At 40.7% G+C, this 20,616-nt stretch overlaps 1 protein-coding gene across 1 annotated transcript; it reads left to right on the top strand.

The window, feature by feature from the left end:
* Positions 1-7,603: 7,603 nt before the first annotated feature.
* cyp26c1 (cytochrome P450, family 26, subfamily C, polypeptide 1) lies at positions 7,604-15,224 on the top strand. Its single transcript, XM_067512040.1, has 7 exons — positions 7,604-8,057; positions 8,594-8,939; positions 9,621-9,845; positions 11,253-11,528; positions 11,697-11,855; positions 11,952-12,350; positions 13,107-15,224. Exons 2-7 carry the CDS (start codon positions 8,733-8,735, stop codon positions 13,452-13,454), a joined length of 1,614 nt encoding a protein of 537 aa, XP_067368141.1. The 5' UTR covers positions 7,604-8,057; positions 8,594-8,732; the 3' UTR covers positions 13,455-15,224.
* Positions 15,225-20,616: the final 5,392 nt, after the last annotated feature.

Here is a 20,616-nt window from a genome sequence, read left to right as displayed (position 1 = left end):
GAACATGTAGGAAATGGATTCATGTCTTTTTAACCCACAACCACAAACTTAAGCCTCCAATTAATCCAAAACAAATAAACAATGACATTGTTTAGGAAACTATGAGCCATGAGCATCATTACAAATGTTGGTAGAAGGTTGATTGAGCATTTATTACTTCTGGAACACGTTTTTCTTTGACTATCCATAAAGTCTGTGATTGGTTTGCAAAACATGTGAAATAAAATGCACATTTTAGGTTTAAATTTTTATAATTGAATTTAGAGTTTAACATAATGTGATGAAGACCACTGTCATTATCTATGTATGACAGTTACACTGACTAAACAGGATTTTAATTATAATGCTGTGTGTGTGTGTGTGTGTGTGTGTGTGTGTGTGTGTGTGTGTGTGTGTGTGTGTGTGTGTGTACCCATTGTAAAGCGTAACATGTGTGTGACCTCATCCTCTTTCAATTGCGGCTAACTGAGATGTGAGTTAATGAGCGGAACAATTATGAAACGTTACAGTTTTGTATTCAGCACCGGGTTTTTCTGAAGGAGACTTGAGGTGACAAAATTAACAAGCGGGTGACTTCATCGGCTTTAGCTTTCACTTTCAATTAGACCCAACATTACAAATGTCTGCTCTGCTGAAATACTGTAACATAATTAGCAGTTTCTGGTTAAGTGTGCAAGCCTTGCACAGATATTGTTGATGTGTGTTGATTCATTTAAATACATTTATGTAAAAGTGTCTCCATACACTCTGCAAATAGTAAAGTATCATTGCAAAGAATTGAGCACAGACGGGGGAGTAGTGTCATGTAGGGTAACACAAGAACTTTTAATACTCCCCATTTTAGGTGTAGCTGTGTGTTGCAGATCTGATGTGGGGACATAGCTGTTTCTGGTTCATAATTGCAGGTTTTGAACCTGCAGCCTCATCCCTGAAACACTGACTGTGTTTACCTGCACAGAAGAAACCTGGTTAGTGTAAATCCACGTATACACACATCAGCAGATTTCTCCCCCACCTCTGACTTATTTTAAAGTCTGTCTCACAGATTTTAACTGTATAGTCTCTCAGCGGAGAGACAGCACAGGAGAAGGGAAAAAGGGGGACACACATGCAGCTGATGCAAAAATATTTATAAATCCACAGGGGAAAGTGACTTATTTAAACTTCTACTTGTGGTGGTTCAATTTTCTGTCCGACAGACTTTGTTTTAAAAGTGATGCGGCATCACCCTGTTAATGATCTCTACGTTCATTCAGCTGCATGTTTCTGTCTGCAGCCTTTTGTTATGCACATGCCCAGTTGGAGAAAGCTGATTAGAAACCTGGTTACTCACATACAGTGCAGAGAAATCTGTGTTCTCTGACTGAAATCTACATGTGGAAAGCCGGTTTCCCTAATCCCCTACTCCCATTTCCCATTTACATGACATTTACATTACAGAAATCAGCTTTCCAGAGAAAGTGAAGCTCGTCCTTCTAACCAATCAGAGACACTCAGTTTTACAGTTATTTATGTATTAGACTTTGATCACGGCTAATACCTGCAGGGCTGTTCAGAGCTTGGTGGAGCGTGGCAGATGGAAGGCTGGGTGGAAGCAGAGTGGAGTGATTTTGACTCCACTCTGCTTCTGTTTTACACACTCTTAAATAAAGGGGAGTTTAATTCTGCAATTTCTGCGAAGGCAACTGTCAAAAGGTGGTCTGTGGTGGGCTTTAGGATATGTGCATACAAAACACCAGGAGGCCAGTTTAAATATGACTGTGTGTCAAGTGAAGCAGCTTTAAGCACCTGTCACTCTGTCTGCATCAAACCTGAGACACAGGTGACCCAGAGAGGCATGCAGCTACGCTAATTACACACACAAAGCACATTCATACAATAGTTCAGCACACAAACATACATTACAAAACCTTCAGTCTTATCACACATCGCCATTTGTGCACACAAACGTCTCTCTGACACACACGCTCGTATTCAGCAGGACTCAGATCAAAGTGAAGCTTTCAGACCATCAGTGCAGTGCTGCCTCGGGCAGCCACAGTTCATCTGTGTTTACATTACAGCACTTTCTACTCTCTGCACACACACACACACACACACACACACACACACACACACACACACACACACACAAACACACACACAGGGTTGATGTTCAGCATGATGAGACAGTCAAATTATTCTGCTTTGAAGAGGAAGCAGCTCTTCTGGAGGACTCATCAATGTTTAAATAATAAAACTGGGACTTTTCATGAGCTGACATGAGGTTTTATTGAGTTACAAGACAAACTGTAAAGTCCTGGATCTCTAATAGTAACCTGTGAGCAGTCAGGAGCTGGGAAGTCAGAGGTAACATGGTGCAGACGGCAGATAAACAGGGATAAAGTGGAAATACACACCAGGGTTTGTTCTTTAAACATCATTTCATCAGCCAAATCTTTCTAACTAGGTTAATGATATTTTTGATTCCTAAACTTTTGGCGTTGAATCCCTTTCTCCAGACTTACAGGTCAAATATGGAGGTAGTAAAACCAAATTCTACTGAAAAAAGTTTTTGTCATCAGCTGTATGTGTTCCTAAAAGTCCATGTGTGTGTCTGTGGATTTAATCGTGTGTGTCTGTGGATTTAATCGTGTGTGTGTGTGGGGGTGTGTGTGTGTGTGTGTGTGTGTGTGTCCAGCATGCTCCTACTTGTCGCCATCAGTCTGTGCTGTGGTATTCTCCTTCAGTCTGCCTCCTTGTTGAAAGGAATAACGAGAGCTGACTGCAGAACATCGACGGAAGAATTATTTCCTACCCAGATCACAGCTCACTGGGAGTGTCTCAGAATAACTCCCCTGGACCCATGGAACTGTGCCCCCCCCATGCTTTGTTTTTGGTCATTTTGTGATAAATGGATATTTGCATTTTTCTGATAATTTTGGCTCTGTTTTTCTCTTGTTTTGTGTTTATTCTTGATCTTTTGGCCATTTACTTTCTTTTATTGTTTATTCAAAGACCAATATGAACCACAACTTCAGACAATTTGGCCTCTTGGGCCCTTTCGACAATTTGGTTTTGAGAGCCGAGTTAAGATTTTAAAGCTGTTCCAATTAAAGTGAACTAAGGCACATTTAGAAATGTGCTTGATTCCATGTATCCAATTACGTTGGCATCAGGTTAATTAGGGAACTTTAATTACAGGGGACTCAGATCATGTGATCACAAGTTTCACATACAGTATTTTGAGTGTTTGTAAAATTTGTATTCTGAGGGTTTTCAGACCTGCCTTGTTTAGTCTGGTTGAATCAAAGTTCAGTTAGTTTCTTCCTTAGTTCAGGACTGAACACAGCAGTCAGCCACAGCCTCAAACCAAACTAACTCCACTTGCTGCATGCAAATTTGAGAAACTATTAAAATTATTTGATAGCTCAGTTTTTGAGTGGACAGAAACCTTGTTTTCTTTTATATTTTTGTCTCCGGCGACTGACAGCGGTGACTGGCAGCTGCGAAGATCATATTGCATCAGTTGACCTGTCAGAGTGTGAAGTCGGTTCCTGAGTGTCAAAGTCAGTGTGTATATTCAGAGTTTGATTCATTCAAATTAAAAATCATATCTTTAATACTGTTTTTAGAGCCGGACTTCTTTTATTTACTGGCTGCACTGATGTCAAAGTGACTGGTCTCTTATTCTCTCGTCTGCAACTGCTCAGCTGAACATTTTTGTTGGGTTCTGACAACCACAACAGCGCTGATTACACCTGGAAATACAGTTCAACAACAGTGAAATAACACACAAGATTCGGCTTTTGGCTTTTACTTGCACAAGGGGAGCCCGGCGGGGTCTTGGTGACTTAACACCACCCGAACTCAGCCAACTCCACCGGCCTCTTCCTTGTTCACACTATTTATTGGAAACAGAGATCAAAGCAGATATTAATAAGCTCTGACACTGACATGTGGGCAAATGTCTGAATACATGCACCACATTAAAAAAAGTTTGAAAATGCCTTCTAGTAAATAACTGATAAATGCATTTTATTCGTATATTTCAGCCTAATATTTGCCTGGTGCTAAATATTCCCAATTCTGTTCACACCCACATTTCTGACCAGTTCCACCTCTGGCCTCCCCCGTGTGCAGACAGAAGAGCTGATGCATTTCCTTGGAGATGAGCTACAATGTGTGGATATGATGCAATGATCAAATATTGAGCCTAATATTGATATTAATGCCTCAACTGAGGCTTTAATGTTCACACAACAGATACACAGTACAAACCTTTAAGTTTGCTGAATATAACAAATCCAATTAAAAAAATCTAATACAACAAAAGTTATTTCGCTGATTTATAATTTGCATGTGCAAATCGTAAAACATTACTAAAAAATATAAGATGAAAGTTACATTTTTAGTCAAATCCCAAACATATTTCATGAAAACCTGTATGTTTGCAGGAGCTGAGAATGTTGAAATACATCTGTTGTTGTTGTTGTTGTTGTTGTTGTTGTTGTTGTTGTTGTTGTTGTGCTGCTGCTGCTGCTGTATCATAAACCATGAACCGTTCACTTGTAAACTTTCACATCACTGTCTTCCCAACAAAAGGCTTCATTCCTGCAGCCAGATGTTTCTGTTTTGAAGTAAACAGAATAATTTTGGCTCAGAATCGTCTCCATAGCGTCTGAAACCAGAGATGTGATCTGGAGAATGACGAGCTGGGGATGAAGCGGCCCGAGGCGCCACAGGAGGAAGCTCTCCATTACAGAGGCTTTTAAAAGCTTGGGATTAGGATTAGTGGAATGGCCCTTTAAGTGTCAGGAGCGGAGCCGCGTGGTGTCATGGGACAACAGGACAGGAAATGCATCTTAGCAGGTGTGTGTTTGTTTGATTCCCTCAGTTCAGAGCACGCACACACACACACACACACACACACACACACACACACACACACACACACACACACACACACACACACACACACACACACACACGCACACACACACACACTTCCTACTTTATGATTCTGAAGACTGCTTTCCACATCAAATTATTTCCCAAATATGTTCCCCATCCGAACATGTGGTGTCAAAATTCAAGTTGCTGAAAAAACCTCTGGCCAAGGACAATTTTAACACGCTTTCTGTGGCAGAGGCTGCTTGTTTGGAAGCGTTTCTAATGCACAAACACCAAATCTTGACAAGTTTTGGATCTCTACAAGCTGATTGTCTAATTTAATTTAATCAAAATTACCATAGAAATGTTTTCTTAAATGCAGGCCTGGAAGGGAAAAACTCCTAAAAGACCCTAAATCCATGTTCCCAGATTCCCTGAAAAACCTGACGTCACGCTGCTCTTCCTGCTGCTGTGATTAATGATCGGACCCTCTGTGATGGGAGCTGAAAGGCAGGAACCCTCTGACACAAGTATGAACTGAATTTTTTCACAAAGGAAAAAGGAGGGAAGAGGGAGGGACGGGGAGGAGGGGCTGAAGAGGGGAGGATGGAGGAGAAAAACAGGAGGGAAAAAGCTGAAAACAGGCCGTAGGAGAAAGATGAAGTAGTGTGAACTGCTTGGTTAATGTGACTCAGTTTAAAAGAACATTCAGAACAGTCCTGCATTTTCAGTGCCAGGGGACATTTTCACAAACACTAAACTGCTCGTGTTGACATGATGAATAGTTTCATATGTTTTTCTGTTCACCTCTTCACTTTTAATCAGGATTTCCATGTTCCAATTACAGCAGTTTGCACGAGTGACAACTCACCCACACTACAAAGTACATTGAAGCGAAAAGATCATAAAACTCACTTTCTCAGTTAACTTCAAGCAGACAGTTCATGTGCAAAGTGCCAATCTGTCATGAAAACGGTCATAAAATACTGTCTGGTTTTAGACGAAAGTGAAATAAATTCCTGATGAAACATACTGAAAACCTTCATTTATCTCCAGTCAAATCAGACAAATCAAATTCATTTTATTTAGGTTTATGCTCCCAGTACATTTTGTTTTTGATTATTACTAAATGTAAAAAATTAAGGCAGAAATATCCGTCTGCTCTAAATACTGGTTGTGATCTACAGTGCAAATTTAAATCTAAAGAGTGATGTTCAAAATAAAACATTTATATCCTCCTCTCCTATGAGGACAAATCACAGTCAGTCTAATTATTTACTAATATTTTGCATTTACTAAAAGACAGAGCCACAATTTCAAATTCAAACTTCTAATTAATAAATTTATAATAATAATAATAATAATAATAATAATAATAATAATAATAATAATAATAATAATAATAATAACAATAATAATGATGATATAATAACATTAATAATAATAATAATAATAGTAATGATAATAATAATAATAATAAACCACTATTCATCTTCGGATTTTTTATTTCAAAAAACTGATTTCCTTCTGCCAATAACAAACTCCTCTTTAGATGATAAAGAGATTTCCCCCCCCCCCAAAACACTTATTTTCATGTGTGATTTATGGATTTGGGGAATTTCCCCAGAGTTCACACTTATTGAATGTCAGCTGCAGATTTACACCTGTGTGTAATATGAATATGAAGCTATAATAAGAAGCTTTTTAATCATCAGGATCTTACATGAAGGAGCAAAGAAAAACAAAAAGAGAATTTGATCTCTTTATAAAATTATTATAATTTACAGATGTCTGTCAGTGAGCTTATTAAAATGGTAATAAATTGGATGCTTTGCTTTGTATTTGTGGCGTTTTCAGGGTTTTTTGTTTTATTAATCTTTCTTCGGGACCTGTCTCCTCTGCAGTGCTACTGGGGAAAAACTGTGGCTAAATGTGATTTTTGTAAATGGCAGAAAATCCCAAAGCCAAAAGCGCGGTTCCGTAGTTCGGTGTTTCTGATGAGTTATGTTTTTAATAAACTGGGTGAAAACCAGGAGTGTGACCGCGTTTCATCAGTCTGTTGCTCGGCCGCATCTGATTCAGCCGTGTAGCTACAAATACAGAGACGCTTCCGACTTTACAGATCCAGGTGTGATGATCCCAATTTTAATTAGCTCGAACTTCACAAAGTAGAAAATTGTCATTTTGGTTGGGAACTGAATTAAGCTGCTGAAACAATTTAAGTTTTTTTTCACAAATCATCAACAAACGTTTCATCATAAACAAACAAACAAACAAACAAAAAAAACATCGAGCACATGAACAGTGTGCAGATGTTTGGGAACCCACGGCCATGTCCGCTCCACTTAAAGACATCATTTAAATAAAAATGTATAAAAAAAATAATACTTGCCGACCTGGTACTCCTCAAGCTCAGACCCAGAGCAGTTTTTATGCGCACATCTGAATTAGGTCTGTTTCCGTGTAAAAATGTAATTTATTCTAAACTCTGCAGGCCACGATGGGTAAGACTGACCAAAGTATACTACTACAATAAAAATAACAACAACAACAACAACAACAACAACAATAATAATAATAATAATAATAATAATAATAATAATAATATCCTCTATTGGAGGTTTTGGACAAACTCCTCGTTACAAATAACACAGACAAAACCAAAAGAAAAAAAGACAAACCTGACGTCTCATCTTCTGTTTAATTGCGGTTTTTAATTCGTGTCATACAATAAAATAAAATAAAATAAAAATACATTTAATAAAACTAAACAAAAAGCAGCAATGATTAATATTTTGAAAACCTCTTATTTGTTTGTGCAAATTGAACTAATAAACTAAAATACAGCTGAGGGCAGTTTTGACACCCCCCCCTCTCTCTCTCTTTCTACTGTCTCTCTTTCTACTGTCTCTCCACTCTGGTCTCCAAACTTTGGCTGTCGTGAATGAACGAGCCTCTTTAACATATTCAGACCAACGTCATCCTCTGAAGGTGGATCACACCGTGCAGCTCCTTCTTTAACCCCCCCCCCCCCCGTAGCAGTCAGAGGAGGCGAGAAAGAGGAACTTGCCTCAAACCTACAGAGATTTCTCTCGGAGCCGTAGGAAAAGCACTTTCGACGTTCCGCCCGGTGTCTTTGGGGACAGAAAGCTCCTGTTACACCATCACCTGGAAAAAAATCACTAGTGAGTACCTTCAACTTTTTCTGCGCTCATCTCGTTGTTCACCCTGCTCCTCATGGTTCACTTCTAGCGCCGGGGTGGGGGGGGCAATGGACTGTACCTATAAAAAGGTGCAGAACCTAATAGACAAGCCGGCGCATGTAAACCTGTAAAACTATTTGGAATAGTTGACAGCTACTCCTCATTCTGAAGGGATTTCCCTCACAGCAGAGAAGCACGTTTCTCATGTAGGTCATCCAGACTCAGATGTGAGTCTGCGCTTTCTCAGCCATCCACCTAATGACTGTTTTAGTTCTTCTAGAGGCGAAACTGTACCAAAACCTTTAGTTGAAAAAGGTGAACATGCATAATTATTTCAGAAAGGACTCTGTGACCCACCATCACTTCAAAAATGTAAACAAGCTGTGGAACGAGCCTGTGTGATAACGGTCATCAGCTCAGCTCCAACATTTTTATTCTCTTCACCCTCTCTCGGTTTGTGCGGGTGTAGCTGAAAGCAAACACACGGAGGTAACACGCTTTTACTTTTATCTGGACAGATTTAACGGTGAAGAGAAAGAGAAGGAAAACAGTGAACAGAGGCTTTAAGCGCCGCTGGCTGACAGACATTCAAACGGGACAGAAGCGCCTTTACGCACAGACACAGGTGGATGCTGGAAGTGGACCAGCTGAGAGGAGATGTTTCTGTGGGCACAGTTCGGGGTGCTGTCGGCCCTGGCCACTGCGCTCACTTCGGTGTTGTCCGCTCTCTTCCTGCTGGCGCTGACCCGGCAGCTGTGGAGCCTCCGCTGGAGCCTGACGCGGGACAAAGATTGCAGTTTGCCGCTTCCGAACGGCTCCATGGGCTGGCCACTGGTCGGGGAGACTTTCCACTGGCTGTTCCAGGTAAGTGTGTCCAGTTCCTTATCTATTCTAGCCTCATATGCTCTGAATTCTGATGTGTGGGCTTGTTGCTCGGAGGAATTCCTTCCTATGGTGGAAAAGAGACCTTTTCTGTCCAATTCTCCCACCTTCCTTTCTCTCCCTCTCCCATCAACTTGCAACTAAACCTCCGATGCGCAGTAATGTCTGTCAGTGCGTCACTAAAGCGTAAGCGTAACGCGTCCTCCTTTTGCAGCTTAAAATATTTGTGTGGCCACAGCAGAAGTGGGGCATTAGATGAAGAAAGGTGAAGATACTGTAACTGTGTCACATGGCCAAAATACGTAGACGTTCATTTGTTACACCAGTAGTTACCAGGCACACAGCGCAAAGGGAGCAGGCAAAAGACGGAAAGTAAAAGCAAGAACCAAAAAGGCTGACTTGGCATGACAGGCAATCTAGCGGAGGGCAAGTGGGAGTGGATGGTGTATTAAAGTAGGTGACTAATGAGGGAATGTGGAACAGGTGAGCAGGTGGGTGTGGGAAATCAGGTGACTGAGTGGAGAGGTATGAATACATGGATGAATGAATGAAGTACAACTGTCTCCAGCAAACAAACAGACCAGATCTGGAACTTCTTCACCCACATATTGTTTTGTTGCTCAACACATGGCCAACTTGTTATTCAAATGTCTTTACACTCAGGGATCCAACTTCCACATCTCCAGAAGAGAGCGTCATGGTAACGTGTTTAAGACCCACCTCCTCGGGAAACCCGTCATCCGGGTTACAGGTGCCGAAAACATTCGCAAGATCCTGCTGGGTGAGCACAGCCTGGTGTGCACACAGTGGCCCAAGAGCACCCGCATCATCCTGGGTCCCAACACCTTGGTCAACTCCATCGGAGACCTCCACAAGAAGAAGAGAAAAGTAAGGACGGGTTAATGAAACTACACACAGAAAAATAAAGGTGCTAACTGGAACCAAATATAGTTCTTGAGACTGATGCCATAGAAGAACCATTTTAGTTCCACAAGAACCTTTTAGAAGATGGTTCTTTGAAGAACCATTTTTGTCAGTGGTTCACTAAAGAACCCTTAAAAGTGCCTCAAAGAACCATTTGTAGAAGCAAAAGAACCAATGAGCAACAAAAATGGTTCTTTAAGCCTGCGTGGATTTTCAAAGAAGCATGCAGGCTTCTGAAAACCATTTAAGAACCAATTTTTTTCTGTGTGTAGGTAGACACGAGAAACAATGGCTGTCTCTTTTTATACTGTCAGTTGCACTTTACTGGAAAATGATCTTCTACAGCTTTTTATCCTAATGAACCAGCCAGGGGCGGGGCCAGAGGGGGCCTGGGGTGGCACTGTCCACCCTGAATATCACATTAGCTAGCCCAGGTGCCACCCTCTGCCAGAGTGTAGGTAACTGCTGTAGCACTTTCAGCACAATGAAAACTGAGCAAATCACTCTCATTATAAACAGGAAACATTTAATTAAGTACATTTGAGCTGGTTTCATTTATTTTCTCCCAATAAAAATTTGTAGCACTTGCAACCAGGCAGATTATCCCTGCAAAGGATAGAGTTCTCAAACTGTTTATTTGGAGTTAGAAATGGTACATTCGTTCCTATTTGACATTTGTGACACTGAAAACACACGTTAAAAACACACTATACACTATTAATATGTATAGTAAAACCCAAAAAACCTTTGGATTTAAAACCCTTTTAAATAATTTTCCATGTGCCACCCTAATGAAAAAGTCCTAATATTTGCATTATGGTAGATGACACACAAATTATTTTACATTTATTTTGCTGAGCTTCAAGAAATTCTGTTGAAATGTGAATGGAAATCTGGCTACTGTTTCAGGTGACTCGCACAAAAGCGTCAAAGATTCAAAACTCAAACAAATTTAAATGACATGTCAACCACACTTGCCATTGCAGACTTTTTCTGAAGTTTACAAAACCATTAACTTTACAAACCTGGGAAAGTGTAAACTCTTTAAAAGTTCTACAGGAACCCATTACATGAAGCCTAAGGTATAGTTAAATTATTAAAGAAACTCCTGGGAATGCTGGGAACATTGAGGGAAATATTGAAAAAAATCTTTCTGTGAGCTCACTAAGTCAAAATCTTGTAATTCTTTGTTATAATGGCAATAAAGTCACCTCAGCTAACCTTACCTACAGTGCATCCTGACTTTAACTACCCAGTCCTGAGTGACTCCACCCTGTTTTCCCTTTTAGGGACTATTTACTGAGAGGTGTTGCCCTTCCGTGTACCAGGTAATAACTTTTTACGACTCTTTGTTTCCTTAACCCTCTCAAGATCCTGGCTAAAGTGTTTAGCCGGGGGGCTCTCGAGTCCTACCTTCCACGGCTGCAGGACGTCATCAAGTCTGAAATCGCCAAGTGGTGCTCGGAGCCGTGCGCCATTGACGTTTACAGCGCCGCCAAGTCCCTGACATTCCGCATTGCCATCAGGGTCCTGCTAGGTCTGCAGCTGGAGGAGGAGCGTGTGGTTTACCTGGCTCAGATCTTTGAGCAGCTGATGAACAACCTCTTCTCGCTCCCCATAGATGCGCCATTCAGTGGCCTTCGTAAGGTGATTCAGATGATAAAGATAATCAAAGATGTCAATTTATATTCATTGTCACTTGTTTTCACAAAAAGAATAAGCACGGTTTAGAAACTACCTAATAGAAAGGCTCAACAGACCAGTTCCTCTCAAACTTATCGTACATTTATAATTATTATTTTCTTCCCGCTGCAGGGAATAAAAGCCAGAGAAATTTTGCACGCTAACATGGAGAAATTAATTCAGGAAAAGACGGAGCGGCAGCAGATGGAGGGGGATTATCACGATGCCTTGGACTATATGCTGTCCAGTGCCAAAGAGTATGGCCAGCAGCTCAGCATCCAGGAGCTCAAGGTACTGAAATGAAGATATGACTTGGACTTGGAAATTAAAGTTCATTCACATCGGTAGAATACATAACCCTCCATCTTTCCACTTTGCTTTTTGCAGGAGACAGCAGTAGAGCTGATCTTTGCTGCTCACTCTACAACAGCTAGCGCCTCCACATCAATGGTTCTGCAGCTTCTTCGCCACCCGGTGGTGGTGGAGAATGCCAGAATTGAGCTGGAATCAAAGGGCCTTGGCTACGAATTTCACAGCCAATCTGGTGTCACCATGGAGAAAGAGGAGGAGGCTGCCATCACAGAAACTACCTGCCTGTTGAATGGAGAGTGTCAGAGTCACAACGAGGAGGATGCTTTTCCCCGGTCCGAGTCTTATTTACCGTACCTGAGCCTGGACAAACTGAGCCAACTTCGTTACATCGACTGTGTTGTCAAGGAGGTGCTCCGCTTCCTGCCACCAGTCTCTGGTGGTTACCGGACTGCCCTGCAGACATTTGAATTAGACGTAAGTTCAAGTTAAAGGCAGATTTTATATAAGCTTAAAGGTTTGGGTAGGTTTTTTTAAAAAAAATTGCTTTAAAACTCAGTTATCTCCTTCTGTTGGAGTTCTTAAAAACTATTTACACAGATTGAAGTGTACCAAGATATTTTGAATTCCCTGTAACCCAGAAGGAATGGTGAAATGTTACAGTTTGTCTTTCTTAGCTTTACCTGATTTTCACACTATAATGTGTTGCTTTTGCACAAACCTAACAGCCAGTGTCTTTTAACTGGAGGTCTGCACGAAAAACAAACAATTGCCTGCAGATGGCGCACATTGCTGAGGCTGTTACTATCTTTGCCTGTAGAGGGCGACTTAAATGTGTTTGCAACTGTAAGTCCTGGTCCTGCTACTGTTTGTTTCTTTAAATGTAAATGTGCAATAAGTAACTGCACGACTTGTCCCTGTAGTGATTCCACTGTCTGATAATGACAAATTAAGTCATTTGTGAGGGCGGTAAACTCACCTTTCCAACTTCACCGATTAATGAGAGGTGCACTTAATAAACATTTATTAAGCATTGGTCCTTAAGTGACCTTAAATGTCTACTGTTAATGTCTTCTGAATTCTGATATTTATTTCTAAGGGAAATATACAGTTCATAAGCAATAAAGCACTAGAGCTGGTCGAGATGTTAAAATATTTGAATAAATATGAAAAACGATTTTAAGGTAAAAATAATACTTCATTCAATTTCATATTATTTCTATCATCTTAAAGGGTTACCAGATCCCCAAAGGCTGGAGTGTAATGTACAGCATCCGAGACACCCATGAGACAGCAGCAGTCTTTCAGAGTCCAGAGCTGTTTGACCCAGACCGCTTCGGCCCAGATCGAGAGGAGAATCGTTTGGCCCGGTTCAGCTATGTGCCGTTCGGCGGCGGCGTGCGGAGCTGCATAGGGAAAGAACTGGCACAGATTATCCTTAAAACTCTAGCTGTGGAGCTGATTGGGACTTGCAAATGGACTCTGGCCACAGAGGACTTTCCCAAGATGCAGACAGTGCCGATAGTGCACCCAGTTAATGGGCTGCATGTGCATTTCACCTACAACCACCCAAGAATATAAAATCAAACTTTCCAAAAAAACTCTTCCAAGAGCCAATTTAAAATTCAATCTTCTTCGGGAAAATAGAACCACTAACCACCCTGCTGGTCCTGATAGTCCAGTTCAGGCCTGTTTTCTTTTCCACGATCATTATGACAGGGTTGACATTGTCTAGTGTGGAGTACTTCATTATCTCCCCAGTGGCCTGATTCAAAGCTTAGGAATCACTTTACATGCATTTTAAGTTATGCACACGAGTAAGAAAAGTGAGTCTGTGGCCTTTTATTTTCAAACTGGAGATCTTGGTTTGCACTGCTGAAATGCCCCCTGGATGGAGTGTAGTTTGGTGTTATTTCCATGGACAAATAGCATAGAGAATAAAACATTATGAGCTGTTTAATTTTCTATTTACTCGCTGGAGTTTACAAATGCATGTTAATTTGTAGATCAAGATAAAGTTTGCATCAATGAGAGAGAACGCAAGTTCAGCTGCAGAATCTCAGTTTGACCTGCATACACTAAGTGCCTAGTGAACTGACCTCAGGTGCATGCTACACACTGAAAACCAGGGACCTACAATACAGCTAGATAAAAGGAGCTTTCCAAAACATCCAGTCCAGGGACAAATGTGCAATGCCAACCCCTGGTTTGAAAGACAGGCTCACACAAACTGGGTTATAGATGATAAAATCCTGCTGACTTTTATGTTTTGTACTTTTCTGTCTATCTCTATCCTTTATAGACTTTTAAGTCTTTTGTTGTTCTACCCTTCAATAGTTTCTTTGCATCTTATGTCCTGGTTTTTCCTTTCTGAACTGTTTCTGAATAATGCACCGGATGACAGAGTTTATTAGAAGCTAATACAATATTTCCAGAGCAATGTTGGACTGGGGACAGATTGGACTCATGTCTGGTCATATCAGTTTTCATGTTTTGCAGTAATCTCCACCATTAAAGACACACTGCTACCGATGGAAGCTGCACTTGATTTCTAACAAATCCCATAAACAGCAACTACCCTCAAGCTCTCACATCAAGGTGAAAATACATTCGAACCATTAAATTTTATTTAATTTTTTTTATTGTGAATGTGATTTATATTCTTAACATTGCTAATATTTGTGTATCAAATGAAGTAGCATTATGAATAAGCTGTATTTATGTATCTCCTTTTGCTCTATCTATAACATATTTGCTGTAATTATTAATAGTTAGACACTAACCTGTAATGTAAAGAGCTCTCCATAAAACAATGTTTCAATGCTGGAACCTAGAGAACTTTATTTAGAGCAGCATATAGTAAGAGTCAGCTTATTAATTTTATTATTATTGGTCTTTCTAGGTGTTGAAGCCTAAAAGACGCGCTGTGAAATGTTCTGTAAAGATTGATTTGTGGAAGGAGGTAGCACTTTCTTTGCTTTAAGGCGTCTGTATATATTTGTCCTCTTTATGCATTCACTAAGTGTATCAGTGTAGCTGCTGTACAGTTGATGTAAAGAGTAAAATAGAAGATTGTAAAGCAAAAAAACTGTGTTCAGAGTTTTTCATGTATTGATTCCAACATGGACAAGAAAACCTAGGACGTTGTGCTACATTTGAAAGCTTTCATTCATGAAGTACTAGAATATGTTGCAAAAAATGCCAATACTCTGTTTATTATTGAGGTCAAAGTGAGTGGTGGAGTTGTACTGGAGTGCACGGTAAGAACAGGTACCACTCCAGTAAGACTCTTCTACCCACATAGTATAACTATCACCTTTCTTGACAGTTTCACCCTAAAACTGAGAAATTCTAACCCTTTAAAAGTAGAATTTATGGCAGAGCCACTGTATTGGATGGGATTCAATTACATAGGTGGTCATAATGTTATGCCTGATTGGTGTATAAACCCTTTTAATTTCTGATGTGGGTTGGCAGCACTTCTTTTCAAGTCTGCCTTCGCAGAGGACAGAATGAGGGCCATGTCTTTCCAACAGAAAAGCTGTTGGGCCAGATTGGCACAGTTGACAATTTACTATACAGTGCCTTGCAAAAGTATTCATACCCCTTGACATGACAACAACAAATGTAAATATATTTCATTGGGCTTTTATGTGATAGAACAACACAAAGTGGTACATAAATGTGAAGGGAAAAGAAAATGATAAATGTCTGTGCATTTGTATTCCACCCCCTGTGTCAATTATTTTGTAGAACCACCTTTTGCTTCAATTGCAGGTCTTTTGGAGTATATCTCTACCAGCTTTGCATATCTAAAGTGAAACTTTTGCCCATTCTTCTTTGCGAAATAGCTAAGGCTCAGTCAGATTGGATTTCCCCATTTCCCCCATGTATCTTAACAATCCCACTTAACAATCCCAGTCCCAGTTGAAGGTCACCGTTTAGATCACCAGGCATTTCTACCCTCCACCTGACCGCCCTCATTGACAGGCAGAGAATAAGGTGAAGTTATGTGGCAGAAAATTAATGGGACACAAACAGGCCGGCCAAATTATGTCCGCTGCATGGCCCCGTAGCTCTGCCAAGGTCGTTATCTGATGGACGCTCAGTCACTGTGAACTTGGCGACGCTTTGAACCCAAGTTCACTCCAGTGCCGCCGGCTGCACAGGTCAGCGACCGGTCAGCTGATGGGACAGTGCATGGGAACCAGAGAGAGGACACAAAATAACACAGGACAATACAACAAACTGTCCATGCTGTGCATTATGCCAACACGACAAAGAAAAAAACGTAGCAGACTCACTAGCTCCCACTGTGGACCAGAGTTTCTACCTGTTACAGACTGAAGCTGAGGCCCAGAACACACTACACACCAATTCTCCACAAGCAGGGGACCTGGACTTTGGCCACATTGGAAATAAGAACAAATTAGATATTTGGACAAAGATGTCAGTAAATTAAGCAGCAACACACAGCTGGAGAAATTTTCAACTACACATGTTGCTGAAACAGTTCCAGGAAGATCATATGGAAGAAAAAATAGTTTCCAATAAATGAAGTTTGCCCCAAATCCTCTAAATGAATATATTGTGTATTATATGCTATATTATATTCTGACCTGATGTCCTGACGTGCAAAATAACTTCAGGAAAAGACATTGGTTTGGGTTACAATAAGATGTTCCACACAATGATTTTGGTATAAATTCCGTCTTTAGGCTGTGGCTCTTGCTGGTAAATGGAAAATGATTGTTCCCTCCGAGTTGGGCGTAAGTGGCTGGCCACTGTGAAAGAAGGAATCTTAAGATCTTGGGCTCTTGTTCATAAGTGACAGTAACATTAAGCATGAAACTGATCTTCTTATCTGGACTTTTGGAATGGGAGACTCTGTGCTACTGTAGAGACTTGAGAGATACTGTCACTCACCTGGCCTGGTAATGTCTTGGGGATTCTATAGGAGGAGCCTGAAACCCTTATTGGGGAGAGGGACAGCTGAACGACAACCCGATTCTGGAAAGAGAGATTTAAAAGGAATGAAAAGGTGAGTTCTTACTACGTAAGGTTCAGAAAACATGCTTCAAAACAACATTCTCTGACTTACTACCCACTGCTTCTAGGCAGTGGCATGTGAATGTAAATGCAAGTGCTTGCTGAAATAATGCTGTCATTCCTATCTGCTTTCTCAAGTGTGCACAGCATTGGCTTGAACACCCCAACCTATGATTCCGAACGGGAAATCAAGCCTTTCATGTCTTTGTCCCCATTTGTCGACTGTCACCTTGGGTCTCAAACATGTGAAATTCCACTGGCACAAACACAAACCCAGTGTGTTGTGAACTTACATTTTAATCATGACACATTCATTTATAACCATCAGCTATTAGTAGATCATTGTGGCACAACTTTGCCCAGCTAGGCTACGGGGAGGGCAGATCAGGGTCAGCCCGTGGTCACACCACTAAAGACTGGGGTCCTGAGATTACAGTGATGAGGTCAGGCAGAGGGTGACCTGCCATCATGTTGTTCAAAGAGTTATTTTCTCTCTTTGGGGGAATCTTTGAAGATGGTTTTCATTCATGTGGCCGAAACCGATCAAACTGAGTTGAATGATGCTTATGTTAGAGCAGAATTTAAGTAGTTTTTTCTGATGAGCACATGTGTGAGGAAGAAAGAACATTTTAAAACCATCTGATTCATGATGTGCATTTTTATCCAGCCCACAAAATCTGAGCTATAAAAACCATTGCACTTTGTGAGCTTACCCTCTTCCTCTTATTTGTGTGTTTTCTGATCAAATGCAGTTCTCGGGCCTGATAAGGGACAGGGACTTACAAAATGAGGGGGAAAATGGGGTCAGATGGTGACTGGGATCATGTAGCAAGTTGCCAACATTAGATCCTCAGCCAGCCAAGTGGTCTGTCCTGATATTTTACCTCCAGCTCGTGTTTTCTTTACATTTATTTTCCTCGTCACAGGATAAAACCGCAAGGCCACAGTCTTGGTCATTTTTCTTTTTCGTGCATGTAATTGAATGTTTACGTTCCCATCTGTGTGTTGAGTGACCAGGCTGTGACTTCAGGAATAAAAATGGACAGACGTTCAATTCTGGCTGCTGGGGAGTGTCACCAGGAGTTCATCCATCCTGAGCCAGCCGAGAAAATCACTTTCTTAAATTTTAAAATCTTTATTTACAACACAAAGGTACAAAATCTTCAAAAATGGCTGCAATTTGTATTTCATGTAGACAACAAGTTATTAGTCACATTCAGAGGAATAAACTTTCCATTGGCTTTAAGCAACAGGATGTTTTGTAGATTACTGTTGGTCTGTCTTGGGGAAATTAGATGTAGCTTTGGTGTTTTTATGGAGCAGTAAAAACAGTTGATCATAGTTGCAATCAACTAGTCTTCACTAAGAACACTTACTGCATAGAATATATTAATTTAAACCAAATACTGTGCAGTTGTCCACGGACCATAGGGTCAGTGATTCGATCCCTGGTTCTGGCTATTTACAAGTACAACTCACCACACTGTCAACTGCAGAAGTTCTCAGATGACATTGCCGTTGTTGGGTGTGTGTTTGAGGGAAATGAGAAGGAATATCTGGGAGTCATTACTGACTTTGTTGACTGGTGTGATTTGGTGATTGACTTCCGGCAGAAACCCCCACTCGTCACACTGGTGAGCATCCAGGGCTCAGCCATAGTGTGTGGACACTTAAAGACCTGGTTGTGCACCTCAACAATAAACTGAACTGGTCCAACCACAGTTATGCCCTGTACAGAAAAGGCCAGAGTCATCTCCACCTACTAAGGATATGAGGTCTTTTGGTGTGAGCACTGCCCACTTGAATCCACTGAGAAGGTGGCGAACAGAAGGATGTTGGCCAAACTGACATCCATCATGGATAACACCTACATCTACAGTTTCTGTAGCATGCTTTAGTGTCAAGTTCCTTGTGACATCTACTCCCTCTCTGCCTGCTGCTTGTATGGCTGGTTTTAGCTCCCTGAGTAAGGAGCCAATAGTCAGAGCTGGAAAGGCCACAAGGAAATTAAATGTAGGAGAGTAACTGGACCTCAGCCTGTAGAAGTTGCTTCATCTCTAACCTCTTTCTTGTCTCTTCATCCCAGGCCTTCACCAGCACTTCTATCCAAGCGCCGCCTCTTGTCTGTGCATTTTCTGTAAGTGACAGCATTTCCAACAAGAACAAGTCCCTGTTGAGTGCTGCATTTGGGACCTGATGCTCTGCTTATTATGTGGAATTCAAATGTGTAAAACAGCTACTGAGAGGTGCTGCAGATGCTAAAGAGTTTAAAAACAGGACTAACTGTGAACAATCTTTAGAAAAAAACTAACACAAAGTCAAAGCTGATAGAAAGATCCAAACCCAGCTTACTTTGCCTCTGAGTCTATAAGACATTGATAGGGTTTCTCTCACATTAACAGTTTCTGCCCCTGGAAATAGATCAAAGCGACTTTAAAAAAAACTATCTAATTAACTGTAAATCACATAAATAAAAACAGATGTGTGTACACCTACACATCTGTAGGTGTGGAAAAACAAGACATTCGTGGGTTGATGTCAGTCAGGATACAGGTTTGTGTTTTTGATGGAGCGACCTGGATGCAAAATACATTTCTGTAGTGCAGTGGATAAAGTTATATTGCATTGTAAAGTGTGGTGTTACACCTTTTAAAGCTCTCTAAACCTTGACACGATGTCTCATGCTACAACAGTCTCAACTCTCACACACTACACACTCCTGACAAACGTCTCCTTTACTTAACAAGTTTACACATGAAATTGAGCAAAAACACTCGTCTGCATGTGGCAGCCACACCTGCTGCCACACAGCTGAGTAGAATGTTGGTAACCCTCCTACAGTGAACACACACACTACAGTGTTTGTCTTGTTTGTCTCACACTTAATAGTTCACTTCCCTAATTTGATTTATTTATTTGATTTAAAACTATGCCCGTTTTAGTGCTTTAGTTTGGTATAGTAACATAGATAGTATATTTAGTATAGATATTAGATTTGTTTGTATTTGCAGTGCACACATTTAGTTACCTTTTGTTAGCTTACAGTTATTTTTGTCTCCGTTGGATTAATTGATTATGTGAGTTACCCTCTGATTTGACCTGAGAAGATACTTGGACCCTGGGAGCAGAGCTATTCAATACAGGAAGTGACCAATCAGACTGTGCCAAATACCTGCCTCATCGAGAGAGGGGGTTAGAGTTTAACTTTGGAGATTCTGTTTATTCCTATAGATTATATTACTCTTTTGATACAGTTGTTTTGTCTTTGTAGTTGTCAACCTTTGTTGTCAAATTTTGTTGGGTGTATTTGTCTTTCAGTTCCCCTCTGTGTGTGTTAATGGTCTGATCAGCCATGAGGTTATACACTTTATATGTTGCCGGGCCACTCAGTGAGATGTGATTTTGCTTGACTTTGCTTTTGTACTGTTTTGGCTCAATATTATTATTATTGTGATGAACTTTGTCCATTTTTCTAATGTTTCTCTTGGGAAAAAGAAAAGCTACCTAGTCTAACAAGCCTACCTTGTGTGCCTATTCAGTAACCCATCCTGTTTGTTGTTTGGCACAGCACAGTTTTAAATATTGGATAATGAATCATGTTTTTGGACAAATTTATCACATTTATTTATCATATTTATTAGACAAAGAAAGACACAAAGAAAGAGTTGTTTTCTTAGGAGGATTCAGAATAAAG

The sequence above is a fragment of the Channa argus genome, chromosome 1 (genome assembly GCF_033026475.1).
Source record: "Channa argus isolate prfri chromosome 1, Channa argus male v1.0, whole genome shotgun sequence".
In the NCBI taxonomy this organism is placed as follows: Eukaryota; Metazoa; Chordata; class Actinopteri; order Anabantiformes; family Channidae; genus Channa; species Channa argus.
Note: the sequence above shows the minus strand (reverse complement) of the source record. Positions and strands in the feature narration are given on the sequence as shown.